General features: G+C 40.8%; 1 protein-coding gene and 1 pseudogene across 1 annotated transcript in view; one reads left to right on the top strand and one right to left on the bottom strand.

Annotated features, from left to right (window-relative positions):
* The window catches only part of mio (GATOR complex protein mio), a 125,398-nt gene that overhangs the window by 52,368 nt on the left and 57,571 nt on the right, over nucleotides 1-15,459 (top strand). Inside the window, exons 6-8 of the mRNA XM_080277990.1 lie at nucleotides 1,412-1,509; nucleotides 3,624-3,715; nucleotides 14,426-14,628. Coding sequence (XP_080134116.1) covers nucleotides 1,412-1,509; nucleotides 3,624-3,715; nucleotides 14,426-14,628 — 393 coding nt within the window. The remainder of the gene's footprint in view (nucleotides 1-1,411; nucleotides 1,510-3,623; nucleotides 3,716-14,425; nucleotides 14,629-15,459) is intronic.
* On the bottom strand, nucleotides 9,695-9,813 carry LOC145406934 (5S ribosomal RNA; annotated as a pseudogene).

Below are 15,459 nucleotides of genomic sequence, written 5' to 3' on the forward strand. Positions count from 1 at the left end.
GTGATAGCAGCAGGATACTATGTGAGACAAGAGTTTTGAAACACACATTTCTTTTGGCAAGTACAGGGAAAAGGGTGTGTAGATCAGATATTTGTTCTAAGATGTTTAGTGGAGAAGTATCTAGAGAAGGGAAGGAAAGTGTACGCTGCCTTCATGGACTTGGAGAAAGCTTATGACAGAATAGATAGGAAAGGTATGTGGAAGGTATTAAGAATATATGGAGTGGAGGGGAAATTGTTGAGTGCTGTGAAGAGTATGTACGAGGGAGCTAGGGCTACGGTGCGAGTGGATGGTGAGCTGAGTGAGTTCTTTGATCTCAATGTGGGACTGAAACAGGGGTGTGTAATGTCTCCTTGGCTGTTTAATATATATATGGATGGGGTCGTAAAGGAGGTACAAGGTAGGGCAGTGGATGTGGGGGTGGCCTTAATGAATGAGGGTGAGATTTGGAAGCTTCCGGTGTTGCTGTTTGCTGATGATACAGTATTGTTGAGTGAAGATGAATGGGAGTTGCAAGGTTTGGTGAATGAATTTGGGACAGTGTGTAGGAGGAGGAAGCTGAAAGTTAATGTAAACAAAAGTAAAGTTATGGTGTTTGAGAGGAATGAAGTCACAGAGTGTGCAGTGAGGTTGGATGGTGAGGATATGGAGAATGTGAGTGCATTCAAGTACTTGGGTAGTGTGATGAGTAAGGATGGAACTTTGGGGGATGAAGTACGTGAAAGGGTACAGCAGGGAAGGAAGGTTGTTGGCACACTGAAAGCAGTGATGAGAAATAGGGAGGTGAGTATGGAAGTTAAGAAGTCACTGCATGATGGTATTGTGATCCCTACCCTGACGTATGGAAGCGAGGCGTGGACCTTGCAAGAGGGGAACAAGTCAAGAGTGAGAGCAGTGGAAATGAGTTACTTGAGAGGAGCATGTGGAGTGACATGGAGGGACAGGTTGACGAATGAAGAAGTGAAGGAACGTTGTGGGGTAGATGTGGATGTGGTTGAAAAGATTAGGAGAAATACACTGAGGTGGTTTGGACATGTGGAGAGGATGGAGAATGAAAGACTGACTAAGAGGGTGTATGTAGGTGAGGTGGAGGGAGGGAGAGGGAGGGGTAGACCGAGGATGAGGTGGAGGGATGGAGTTGAGAGGTATATGAGGGAGGGGGGGGTGAGTTGGGGGGAGGGGAGTCAAATGGTGGGTGACAGAGTGACTTGGAGGCGTTTTGTCTGCGGCCACCCTTTGCGGGATTAGGGCGTCGGGCTATAGATAGATAGATAGATAGAAGTACAGTAATGTACTGTACAAATCTAAAGCAGTTTAAAAACAAGCTTCAGAGTTGACTTTCTTCACTGGATTACTGTTATTGGTGATTTTTACGTAGATTGTTGCTAAACATTCTTTTCTCATTTTGTAGAGAGCAAAACTTGTGCCACATCCACCACAAAGGCAGTGTATGGTATCTGCACTGATGTCCATAATGAACATCGTCTGGCATCATTTTTTGAAAACCAGGTAAGTTCCTTATTTTGGTCCTATTTAGGAATTAATTCTAGATAATGAGTAGACAAAGTACCATACATAAGCTTTGTATTACTTGTCCAAGTACAAAATATATTGGTTAGATTATGGTTTAATATTAGAATAAAAGCTTTTAGGATATGAACATAATCTGTATTCTATCTGTCTGTTAGCCAGTTCATTTATTTTATAGGAGACCAGGATTAGACTAATCAGGCCTGACACATAAAGTGAGGATGACCAGCCTCACTATCCCCTGAATAGCATTATGTTTCCAAGAGGTTAGGTGTGCTAAGCCAACTTCGTGCCTTCTTTACCCCTGCACAGTCGTTTACTTTATATAGGGGTCTTATTGCTCCTGTGTAGAGTACAGTTTATGTATGGGGAGGCTTCCCACATACAGCCCTTCTCAACAAAGTGGAGCTAAAAAACCATCTCCGTGCTTTCTTTACCCCCGCACAGTTGTTGACTTTATACAGGGGTCTTATTTGCTCCTGTTTAGAGTACAACTCATGTTTGGGTAGGCTTCCCATATACAGCCCTTCACAACAAGGTGGAGTCAAAAGCTTTTCATCTCATTAACTCTCCTCCTCCCCTCTCTTACTGGATCCCTTCAGCCTCTGTCTCTTCTCGGCACTGTTGCATCTTTATTTTCTTCTGCTACCTCAATGGTCACCACTCCTTTGAACTGTCTACCTGTATCCCTCCACTACTTTGGCAGGTGTGTAGCATCTGTCTGGTGGCAAATTCTCATCCTTTTTCTGTCCAGCTCTTGAATGCAATTGCTAACCGATACTCCCAGTCCTTCATGCATGCAACAGGTCATTTGTGGAACACTCTTCTTCCATCTGTATTTCCTACTGCCTGTGACCTCCAGTTTTTCAAATGCAGTGTGTCCAGGTGTCTAGAAATTAATGGATCTTGAATTTGGGTCTCTGTTATCTTATTTTCATTTTTTTGTGGAGGGAACAGTCTTGTGGGCTTGTAGCCTCTGGTTCCTTCTTCCTTACATAAAAAAGAAATCAGTCCTTGGATATAAACCCTTAAGGGTCTTATCCAGTTGGAGCATCTGTACTGATTAGATCATCAGGCATTATTTGAGAGAAATTCATACTACTTTAGTTAATTCATGTTAAATCATACAGAAGTTACACTAAGTTTCCTCTCTGGGCCTTATTATTATTAGTATTATTATTATTAATTTCTAATGGATTATTTTCAATTTTATTATTTTCTAATGCCCTTTTGAGAGAGGGCAGTGTGTGGAAACTTCCTGTACTGTTGTTTGCAGATGATAATGTATTGTTAAGGGAAGTCAAAGGGGAGCTGCAAGGCTTGGTGAATGAGTTTAAGAGAGTGTTTAAGAAACGGAATCTAAAAGTGAATGTAAGGAAGAGTGAAATTATGGTCTTTGAAAAAAATGAAGTCAGTGAATGTACAGTGAAGTTGGATGAGGAGGAAGTGAAAATGTGAGTGCATTAAGTACTTGGATAGTGTGATGAGTAAGGATGAAAGTTTAGAGGGTGAAGTGCTTGAAAGGGTGCAGCAAGGAAGAAAGGTTGCTGGTTCTTTGAAAGCAGTGATAAGAAACAGGGAAGTGAGCATGGAAATGAAAAAGTTACTGGATGACAGTATTGTGATACCAACTCTAATGAATGGAAGTGAAGCTTGGACCTTGTTGGAGGGACACAAGTCAAGAGTGAGGGCAGTGGAAATGAATTATTTGAGAGGAGCATGTGGAGTCACATGGAGAGACAGACTGACAAATGAGGAAGTGAAGGAGCGTTGTGGTGTGGATGTGGATGTGATGGGAAGCATTAGGAGAAACACATTGAGGTGGTTTGGCCATGTGGAGAGGATGCAGAGCAAGAGACTGACGAGTAGAATGTATGTGAGTGAGGTGGAGGGGGGGGGGGAGAGGGAGGGGAAGGCCAAGGATGAGATGGAGGGATGGAGTGGAGAGGTATATGAGAGAGGGAGGTGTGAGCCTGGAGCAGGGCAATAAAATGGTGGGGGACAGGATGACATGGAGGCAATTTGTTTGTGGCCACCCCAAATGGGATTAAGACATCTGGCAATAGATAGATAGATTTTCTTTTTCATTTTAGGTATCGATCTGGGACCTGCGAAGTATAGAACGACCTGTTCTGAACTTGGAGGCCAATAAACCTGTCACCAAGCTGTCATGGTGCCCCTCTAGGTATAGTATTCACTTAACCTTACGTCGTTCTTTAAGATTCATTTTAAAAGTACTGTGACTGGGAAGCAAGATAACTTCCATATTTAGTGTTTGAGTTGTTTTTCAGTTCTTTACATTCAAAGTATTTTTTTTTGCCTGTTTTAAAAAATTACATTCTAGCAGTGAGGGTGACTCTTAGCCCCCTCAGTCTGATAGCATATATTTTATTTTATTATTGCTATTTCCAGATTATTTTTTTTCACCCTAGGCCTGACTTTCAAACTTGAAAGGTTAGATACAGCCTTTACTTACCTTTTTGCTACCAAAAGCTTGCATAAGCTGAAGAAAATCATCAGTAGGCAGCAAAAATAGACTAGTAAAATGTATCCTGAGATTCAAGGATTATGAGCTACATGAGAAGGTACCAAGGAGATCTTGAAGGGTACCAGTTGCTTCTGGTCAGGGTTGGAAAAAAAGTATGTCAAAAAATGATTAATGGCAAGACAGTGATTTAATTCGTGTCATAATATGTAAATTTGTAAAGTCATAAATGTATGAAAATATAAATCAAATACCATACATCTGACAAAATATGAAAATTCACTTGTACAAAAAGCTCTGTTTCAAGTTATATGTGTCCCAAAGTACTGTACAGTTGTTGTTGCTGTTGTATAGTCAGCCAAAAAAGTTGTGTCTTCATTCCGAACCCTGTAAATATTCGAACAGATAGGGTGAAGCAGCAGGGATAGCTTCACAAGTCTGGCGACTGTGTCAGACCAGACGGTGTTGGGAGTGAATAGTTTGGGGGTGGGGTTGATGTAGTGAAGGATGTGTGTGTTGTAGTTATTGTTGGCAGTGTAGTCTAGCAATGCACCACAGAGCAAAGGTGCCAAATGTGATATTACACCTGATTTAATAAAGTACAGTCTCCATACAACACGAGATAGGTTATGCAGAACCTCGTGCAAAATCATTTTCGCGCCAAAACGTGACTTATATTTACTTGTAAAATAGGGGGTTAGGTTCTAGGAGCCCCGTATTTTTCATTAAAAATATATTTAAAGATAGGTTATTACAAATACAGTATGTCTGTCTTAAGACACCCAAGACAGTGAGTTTACATATGATCTCGCTGACTGGACACATCAGCGCACAATAACCTAACTGAACCGACTAGTTTTGCCCCCTAATGCTCATCATAAAAATTTTAACCACCAAAGATTGCCACTAAGCCACTTGAAAGTCCTCATTACTAATCAAGCAAAAACTTCTGACCTAATCAACACGTGAATAATGGCTGCCCAGCACCACGCATATTTTGCCAGGAATCACTTTCGGCACACTCATAAAAAAAAAAAAGTGAAACTAGAAAGTCATAAGTCATCAACAATTAAGGAAAAAAAAAACTGTACTGAAGTCGTCAGCATGGAGTCATTGTGTACTTCTCACTCGTCAGATACACACGAATGCAGTAATCATGAATAATAAACAAGTTATCCAAGCAGCATAATTTGTGTGACAGTATAATTCACAAGCACTGAACTCACAAAATTATCTTACCGAACTATTTATGTGAGGACGTAGTGTCTTCACGTACCGTAAGAGCCGAATTTTCTCAACCAAAGACCGTCAGTTCATAACAAAGATCGGGCATGAAGACTTTTTTTTTTACACTCATTGCACTAAAGGTGAAAACATGAATTTTACTGCACCTTCATTATTATTATTATTTTTTTTTTCCCAACAAAGAAACAGTCCACATCGTAAACACATCCAGCTCATTTTATCAGTCTGATCGTTTGCATTTAAACTCCCACATCACACACCACTTCGTCCAACAATTTTACATTTTCCTGTGGAATAAATGCTTTTCTTGTGTTCATAGCACTTTCAGGGTGCTTAGGCCTAACTAAAGTTAGTTTGGAACCATGTGCTAAGAGTTCTGAGAGGAAATGAGGAGCAAGGAAATAAACAAATAAACGCTTTTAATCACAGCAATCGTCCACACAGCACTGAGGCAGGCAGTGGCAGGTGGTAAGGGACGTGGGTCACGTGGATCGGGTCAGGTCGAGGAAGCCAATTAGCAACTGACAAAAGCATAACACACGAATTGTAAACAAATGGAGTCATCTGGAAATCCAGTACCTATATGCACCCACTTCCCTCACAGTTTCTCTCGCACAGTTGAGTGATATTACCGTGCTATTAAACAATTATTGGAGAAATTAAATGCCCATGTTATTGTAAGATTGTTGTTTCATTTTGTTTTAAATTGCGACTCTACTGTACCTATAAATGGTGAAATGTATTGTCAACCTGAAATAATGCCTAGAACGTGTAGCCAAACAAATGTTAGCAGAAACGACGAGTTGCTACCCTGTCCTCTCCCCACCTTCCTGCCACACCCGCTCTACCGGGTATCAACTAGCCACATAGCATTGGAATAAAGGACAGACAACTGTGTTCGTATATACTGAATGTTTACCTTCTGAACATGACATACCATGTGTGGTGTGGCACAGAGGCACGCAGTGCCATCACAGAAATAACGAGAAAAGCATTTGTTTCCACAGATAGTGTTTTGGTAAAGAGGTAAGGGAAACCTAACCACAGGTGTTATGCAAGGTGATGAATCCAAGATACTGTATACACCCACCAGTATACAATCATGTCATCACAGCCATTCAGTTATCTGTATTGGATGACAGGAAAGAGAGAGGAGATTCATGTTATCACTAATAAACGCTGTTTTATATGACCATATGGTAATCATGATGTTTTAGTAAATTTGAAACAATCGTTATGAAACATGTTCATCCGTTGTTCCATCCTCAGAAGTATTCAAATATCAAAGATGAATTAGACATAACAACCTATAGCATAAACATCCTCCACTACCCCACCTCCACCCCCAAACCACTCACCCTCACCACCATCTAGTCTGACGCAGGTGTCAGACTTGTAAAGCTATTCCTGCTGCTTTGACTTATATCTGCGAATATTTGCTGGGTTCAGAACAAAGACACAACTTTTTTGGCTGACTATACCCCCCCAGTCTGTCTGATTGAGCAGACCTGTGGACCGCAGGTATGGGGCTGTCCCACGGGTTCCCAACACCATTGATATTGTGTCAGTGTCTTAGTGTGGCATGTGATGTGCAGTGTTCTTTTATGTGTGCTTTGTTGTGTGGGTCTATTCTACAAGATGGACACATGTCATCTGTGATTCCATTCAACATACATCTAAGGTGGTAGCTGAGGAGGGCTGGGTGATGCCCTGCTCTAAGCTTAGCAAGTGAACTCAATCATTTCTATTTAGGGACACCTCCAATGGCTGGATGTGAGGAAGTGTTATGATCAAAATGGTGTTTGACATGTGCATGAAGTGAGTATGTAGGCGCTTCTTCATTGCAAGTGTTGAAATGTCTGGAGGTGGGATATTGTTGTAGAGGGTTTGATAATGTTTGTGTGGGGATTGTTTAACCCATCCCATCTGGCACATAATTCCCACGGACCCTTCCCACAGCCGGGCATTCCTGGGAAAAATCGTGAAAATCTTCTATTTTTACACCTTCGTATCTAAGTTAATACTTAATCAGAAATAAAAAACAAAGTGTCATAATACTCATCAGTCCTTTGACTTCAAGCTGATTGCATCAGATAGTCCGTGAAGTGCGTGTAGAGAGAGTGAGTGAGTGGGGAAAGGGGGCAATTTTTGTTTTTTTTGTTGGTGTCCGTATGCATGGCAGAGGTTCGGTGACACAACTAAGGCTTAGACTGGCCGTCCACAATAATAACATTTCGATAACACTTCCAGAATACCAGAATCCACCATAAATGCTGTTTATGAGAAAAATATTCCATAATCGGCTGTACTTGCTGATGGGAGGCCAGTAACCATAGCAACAACCTTGAGGCAGGCTGCCTACTCACCTCACCACCACACCGCCTTACAGACAGGCAGATAGAGACCTCTCGCGTGCACACACACACACACACTACTCATCATGGAAAGAAGTGACTAGTGGAGTACCACAGGGTTCAGTGCTGGCACCAATCATGTTTTTAGTGTATATAAATGATATAAACAGTAACACTGGAAATGAGAGCTATCTGAATATGTTTGCAGATGATGCAAAAATACAAAGGAGAATTAGTAACACAGACTCTTGTAAAGAGCTACAAGAAGAATTAAATAAACTTCATGAATGGAGTAGTACATGGCAAATGGAATTCAATGTGGACAAGTGTCATGTAATCATTCATTCATTCATTGCCAGACGCCATGTATCCCAAACGGGGTGGCCAGGGGCTTAGAGTTAATTGTTTTACAGGGAGGGGCACTAATCCTCCACCAACCCCACTTGACACGTAGGGATGCCAACAGATTTGTAAAATCCATCCTAGACAATTTACCTACCAACAAAGCTCCAGGTCCAGATGGAATTCTGCCAATTGTTTTGAAAAAGTGTTCCCCTGAACTTGCCTCTGTCCTAGCTAAATTATTCAGACTATGCATACGTACTTATTTATTCCCAAATTCATGGAAAGAAGCCAGTATCCACCCAGTTCCGAAGAAAGGAAGTTCGTCTGACCCCTCCAATTACAGACCAATAGCTATCACATCTTCTCTTGGTAAGGTATTTGAAACTTTAATTAATAAGCATATTGTTAAACATCTTGAATCCAACAACTTACTTAATGATAGACAATACGGTTTTCGCCATGAAAGATCCACCATTGACATACTCAATCTCTTAACTCATACCATCCATCAATCAATAGATCTTTTTGGAGAAACTCATGCAGTAGCTATTGATATCTCTAAAGCTTTCATCAGAGTATGGCACCGTTCCCTGCTGTCCAAACTCCCTTGCTATGGACTAACATCTTTTGTTCCTTTGATTTCTTCTTATCTTAATGACAGGAAAATAAGAGTAAAAGTAGATGATGTATATTCGAATTTCCACTCAATTAACACCGGCGTGCCGCAGGGATCAGTTCTGGCGCCAACCCTATTTCTGGTTCATATTAATGATCTCTTATCTGTCACTCACAATCCCATTCACTCATATGCAGATGACTCAACACTACATAGTTCATTCACACTCAGACATCCATTTACAAAGTCTAATATCTCTACCTCTCAACTCAATACAGCCATCTCCATAAATGAAGATCTATCTACAATCAGTGAATGGGGACAAAACAACCTTGTCTCTTTTAATGCTAGTAAAACTAAATATATACAGTTTACTAATAGACAGATATTGCCAGACTCGTACATTACCTTCAGTGCTACTAATATTCCCATCTCCAAAAGTATTGAAATTCTTGGTGTCTCACTTAACAGTGCCCCCAGCTGGACCTCTCATGTCAGATCACTTGCTAAAACCGCCTCAAAGAAACTTGGATTATTGTACAGAGTCCGTAACTTCTTCGCCGATGAGCAGTTAGCTATAATTTATAAGAGTCATGTGCGCTCTCAGCTTGAATATTGCTCACCCTTGTGGAATGGTTGTGGAGAGGTTGCATTAAGGCAACTAGACAAAATTCAGAATAAAGCTGTTAGAATCATTAACAACCCTGCCATTACATATAAACTACCTCCCCTGCAAGTAAGAAGGAATGTTGCCTCCCTTGCATTATTTTACAGATATTTTTTTGGCAAATGCTCAGACGAAGTTGCGTCCATGGTGCCACCTCTCCATGCCTTCCCTCGTGCTACACGGGCATCTGGTAGCGCTCATGACTGGAATGTCACTCAACCATATTGCAGAACTTCTGCCTATCAGAATTCTTTCATTCCCCGAACTGCATCTCTCTGGAACTCGCTTCCCCATAGTTGTTTTCCTCCAAATTTCAACCTACAACTCTTCAAGTCTAACTGTTGCAGATATTTTATGAACAGAGGACACCAGTAATCTGGTGTATGGATTATTTTTTTTTCTTCATTTGTTTTTCCTTCCTCCGTTCTGTTATTTAAAAAAAAAAAAAAAAAAAAAAAAAAAATCTGGTGTTCCCCGGCGGTCACCCATCCAAGTACTAACCAGACCCAACGTTGCTTAACTTCGCTGATCGGACGGGAAGCGGTGTACTTAACGTGGTATGGCTGTTGGCAGAAATGTAATCAAGTTTGGTAAAAGTGGAAACAGACCTTTTTGGGATTATAAGTTAGGAAATAAAACCCTATACACATCAGAAAGAGAGAAAGACCTAGCTGACCACATCAGCGAGAAGGTAGGGAACATGTATACACTGCTTGCAAATATGAGAATAGCATTCACATACATAAATGAAGACATGCTAAGAAGGATAATAACATCATTCATTAGACCAACCCTGGAATATGCATCAGTAGTCTGGAGTCCACATCTCAAAAAGCACATAGACAAGATTGAAAAAGTTCAAAGGGCCGCTACAAGATGGATACCAAGCTTAAGGGACCTAAGCTACGAAGAAAGACTAAAAAAACTGAATCTTCCAACATTACAGGAGAGAAGGAAAAGAGGTGACATGATAATGCTATATAAGTGCATATCAGGGAAGGAGAAAATAGACATAAATGATTACTTAACATATGGAGAAGCATTAGCAAGAGGACACTGCAAAAAACTGCATAAGAAGAGAGGCAATAAAGACGTAAGGAAATTTAGTTTCCCAAATAGAGCAATTGATCAATGGAATGCACTACCGAATGAAATAGTGTGTGCCAAAACAATTCACAAATTTAAGGATATATACGATAAATATGGTTTAAGACACGGGTCAGTACGAGCTTGACTCATTCCTGTAAAGATACAATTAGGTAAGAACACACACACACACACACACACACACACACACACACACATGGAATGTATGTTTGGCTTGCATTATCACTCAATTCTGGCACTGCTGTGCAACTAGAAGTCTGGGTATTACAACTACTACAAATACTACTATTATTACTACTACAACTACCACTACTACTACAACTACCTTTACTACAATTACTACAACTCCTACTACTACATCTACTACCACTACAACTGCTACTACTACCACAACTACTACTACAACTTCCACTGCTACAACTACTACTACTACCACTACAAATACTACCACTGCTACTACTACTACTACATAAAACCTGAAAAGAAAATATTGTGAACAAAATAGTTATTCACGTACTGTACATAATGGAAAATACTGTATTTTCCACTATAACAGAATTGTTTTTCCTGTGATTTAGACTTTTTCATCATAATAAATATAATCATTATCATCATTCATCGTCATCATCATCATACACTTCTGCTTTGCCCCATGAGGGGCATAGGAGCCCGGGGCTAGGCAGTTGGTCCTGACATTTAAGATGTCAGTGACCAGCCTCACTTATCCCTGAGTGGCATTGCATGAGAAATAAACCCCAACCACCCCTTGGATATAAACCTTCACTGGCTCAGTCCGATTTGAGCGCTGTGATTAAACCACCAGGTGCCAAAATTTGGTTATATGGTTACCACCCAGCATAGTAAATGGTTTTTGGTGTACAGGAAACCATTTGGCTTGTCACATACACAAACGAATACTTTCATTAAAAATAAAGCCACTGATTTCTGTATGAAACAAACTTCCTGTTTCCATTATTTACATAAATAGACACAGTGATGGTGCGAGGCACTGCGTTTCCTCCTCCCGCCCTCCTCCCTTTCTCCACTCCACCACATTTTCCACTATAACAATTTTTTTCCTGTGATTTGTACTTTTTCATCATAACAAACATACACACAAGAACTTTCATTTAAATATAAGGCACTGATTTCATCATGAAACAAACTTTCTGCTTCCATTATTCATACAAATAGATGGAGGGGTGGCGCAAGGCTCGATGCACCTCCTTTCCTCCTCCGTTTCTGCACTCCCTACCTCCCCTACCATCTCATCTGTGCCAATATCCACCTCTCTAGGATGGTCAGTACCCCCTGAACTGTTCCCATCTTTGGAAATAGCAAATGAACGTACAGGGGGAAACGATGGGCACACAGTGGAGGAGTCATGTCCTCCATGCCCCTCACATGATGCATAAATATCGATACTCATTATGGCGGTCAGTTTCCTGAGAGGAAGAGTCACATTCTCCTCTCACAATGGGCAGTAATGTCACCTCGAGTTCTCTCTCTATCGCACTGTCACTAAGGCCTTTTCTTTTCTGGCCTTTGGACTTGATTGGTGTTGAGGTCAGCAGCTGTGGGCACACAGCCAAGGATCCGGACACAAGGAAAACTTTTTGTGTAGGTCTGTCCATTACAGAGATATGAAGGTAACTGGAGCATGACTCAGATGCATGCAGGAGGGTTGCCAGTGGCTGCATGTGGTGGAAATAACCCCCAGAATATTCAGACAATGCCACAAAACACGAGGTCATGTATACATGTCACCTGGATGGCCCCAGGAGGACATGTATAGCTGTACATGACACCCGGATGAGATGGGTTAATGTGTCTGTGTGTGTTGAGTGTCTCTGTGTCATGTAGTGACAGGGGTGTTGTGTATTGACATGGGCTGCTGCGTAGATTTGTGTTCCCTTCATATCAAGGCAGTCTCTTACAGGGAGGACTTAATAGTTTCTGAGTGTAAGTAGGCTGTGGGAGTGGTTTTGGGGCAGGCAGTGATGATGCATAGGGTGTTGTTCTGTATAATGTGCAGGGTGTTGCAGTTGGTATTAAATAGGATGGGAGCCCATGTGGGGGAGGCATAGGACGTCACTGATCTGATGTATTGTTTATAGAGTAAGGTGAGTGCTTCTTTTTGTTGCCCAAAGTGCTGTCCTTGTAGTTGCCCTGATTGTATTGTGGGGAGAGTATTGGTGTTCATGTTTACTGCTGGTGACGATTGTGATGGTGGATTTGGCTTGGGCGATCATCAGCCTGTATAATAGCATACAGTTTCTGAAAAAGAAAATTGGAAGTTTACACACCAAATTTATGTGCTTTTTATTGTTTGATTTCTAGCTGATGTGTACTCCAAGATTCATAACAGAATTAACAGGACTGAGTTGTATTTGTATTAGATTAATATACCTAATATCATCTGTGCTGTTGCCTCTTCTGTTCGTTTCGTTTCGTTTCGTTTCGTTTTTAAAGGCTCCAACATGTTTGCATGTGTCGGCCTTGGTCACCTAATGGCGACTCTCCATGCTGCACGATCCATTGCAGCCTCCCTGTTTAGTCCCTTAACCCTGAGGTCACACTTAATGACCTTGTCCCAGTCCCTTAACCCTGAGGTCACAGTTAATGACCTCGTCCCATGTCTTTCTCTGTTCCCTTGAATATTGTTGATCAGTGTAAGTCATTTACCTAACATTTTTCCTGGCCATGTAGATCTTTATATCAGACAAGAGATTTCATTGCCTCCTCAATGTCTGTATCATTTGTTATTTCTGCATAAGGCTTTGTACCATAAACATAAAAATGATAGTTTATACTGTCGGCTTCCAACAGAGATACAAGACTACTGGTGTAGGCTATGAAAGGAAGTAGACCCAAAACTGATTCCTGAGACAGTCCAAACTGTAAAGGAGCTGGATCAAATGGACTTCAACTATTTCTACCATTGACACTGACAAGATAATACCTGTTTTAGCAAAACCAGATCATGGGTGGCCATTTTTAGTGGAATTGTCACTAGCTACTTAAAATCATATAAAGATGCATAAGAAAATATAACAATGAAGAATCTTTATAATTCATAAAATATAAGAGATAGACAACTGTGTTCATGATGTGCCAATTGTATTTGTGGGCTCAGTCAGTAAGGCCAAAACTGATAATGCCTTGCATACTGCTGCCAAACTGACACGAAGAAACACAAAAAGCAGGATAGTTCAACACTGGAGAAAGGAAAACAGGTAAAAATACAAGGAAAAATTGAGAGAAAAAGATAATGATGGCATGCACAAGATGAAACCAAAGGAAGTAATGGTTAGCAGGGGTTCCTGTTGACTTCAGGTGCTGGAAATTGTCATCTGGTGCTCATTTCAGAGAGTAAGACAAGACATCAGTGACCCTGGAGGAAAAGTCATCATGCTTCATGGACACAAGAAGCAATGCACACACATCTTGCTCTCTGATTCTGGGGTTATTTCTTCTTTCACCATCATTAATGCTTGTGTGGTGTTGAATGTGGTTTGAAGCCATTCGATGAGTGCATCCTGAAGTGAGTATTGAGGGGAGTAAAATTAAATAAATATAAGGAGAGAGAAGAAATTGGTGGTGAGAGGAAGCACACCAACATAAGAGAAAATTGCTTCATTGTTTAGAGGAAGTGTGTCATTGAATGCTAACTTTACATAAATGGACAGAATATTTTAATAATCCTAGGTGATGGTCCCCATGTTTTGGGAAACATGTTATTGGTAACAATCAGTAATGCACCCTCTTCTCAACCCTCTGAGTCTGGGATGGTTTTTCCCATCATCATATATAATGCTTGGTCGGTGGTGTAAGATGACCGAAAGCCTCTTCTTCAGGGTACCTCATGGAAAGGAGTGGAGGGATTAGCTTGTTTTTTATGTTGTAAAATAGGGTTATGAAACCACAATGTGTTGCTAAGTGGGTTAATGAAGATGGTTTAACTGCGTCAGTAAGAGAGAGGCATTCCGTTAGCTAAAAAGAGTTGTTGAATGGTAGTAAAAATAGAAAAATATGAAAGATGTCATTGTACTGAATGTATCCATCACGTCATCCAGATTAGGCTTGTTGGGATGTGCATGCCGTGATAGTTCTGGCGTGCAGTTGTATGATGTGCTGCACTGCTCTGGGAGTACAGGGGGTGAGGACCAGGATCCAGCAGTTATTACCCGTGCCATCCATCCTGACCCTCCCAATTTTGTCTCTGCCTTCTCCTGGCATCCATCTCACCAGAACCGCATCGTCACAGCTTCATACACTGGTAAGGCAATATATTTGAGTGATGAGATATTGATTATGCAGTAGGGTGTACAAAATACAGCACAGTATTTCTTTTTGTATCATTTACTGGATTGTTGTGTTCAGTATGTTACTGGTTCACATACACTCACCACAAAAAGTATTGCAGTACTCCCTAGTTTTTGTGGCACAATTATTTTATGGTTTAAAAAAATGTAATAAGACATTGCTAATGTGCAGTAGTGTGTACACTGTACAGTATTTCTTTCTGTATTATTTACTGAATTGTGTTCAGAATGTTATTGGTTTGCATATACCCATTGCAAAAAGTACTGCAATACTCCCAATATTTTGTGACAATAATTTTTTCAAGCCCCCGGAATCCTGGCTCCGTCGGAGCCAGGATTCCGGGGGCTTGAATGATGAGTGAATGGAAGCATGGCCCATTGGATTGGGCAGATTTGGGCTGTCTGGACATTGCTACTCCTCACCCTGCTCTTGGGTGGGAAAGCAGGTCCGGATGATGATGATGATGGATTTCTGACCACTCAGTTAATATCCTGATGATCCAAACTTTATTGTGTATGACTGTTTTGCATGGAATCAGACAGACTCTGGAAATATTTAACACTTTAGTCTTCCATCCATATCTTCTTGGCTTTTGTTAGGTGAGACATAAATGAGGTAATCGAGAATTAAGGTTCTATAGTATTTCATGTATGACCAAACATTTTTCCATGGAATCAGGTCTTTACTCTTTTCCAGTCATTACATATTGTGAATATTATTACTTAAACACTTTTTTGGACCAGTGACACAGTGCACCATTGTGCATAAATTTGTTATAACTATG

Source organism: Coenobita brevimanus, chromosome 71 (genome assembly GCF_032717465.1).
Source record: "Coenobita brevimanus isolate Jiangsu-jjx chromosome 71, ASM3271746v2, whole genome shotgun sequence".
In the NCBI taxonomy this organism is placed as follows: domain Eukaryota; kingdom Metazoa; phylum Arthropoda; class Malacostraca; order Decapoda; family Coenobitidae; genus Coenobita; species Coenobita brevimanus.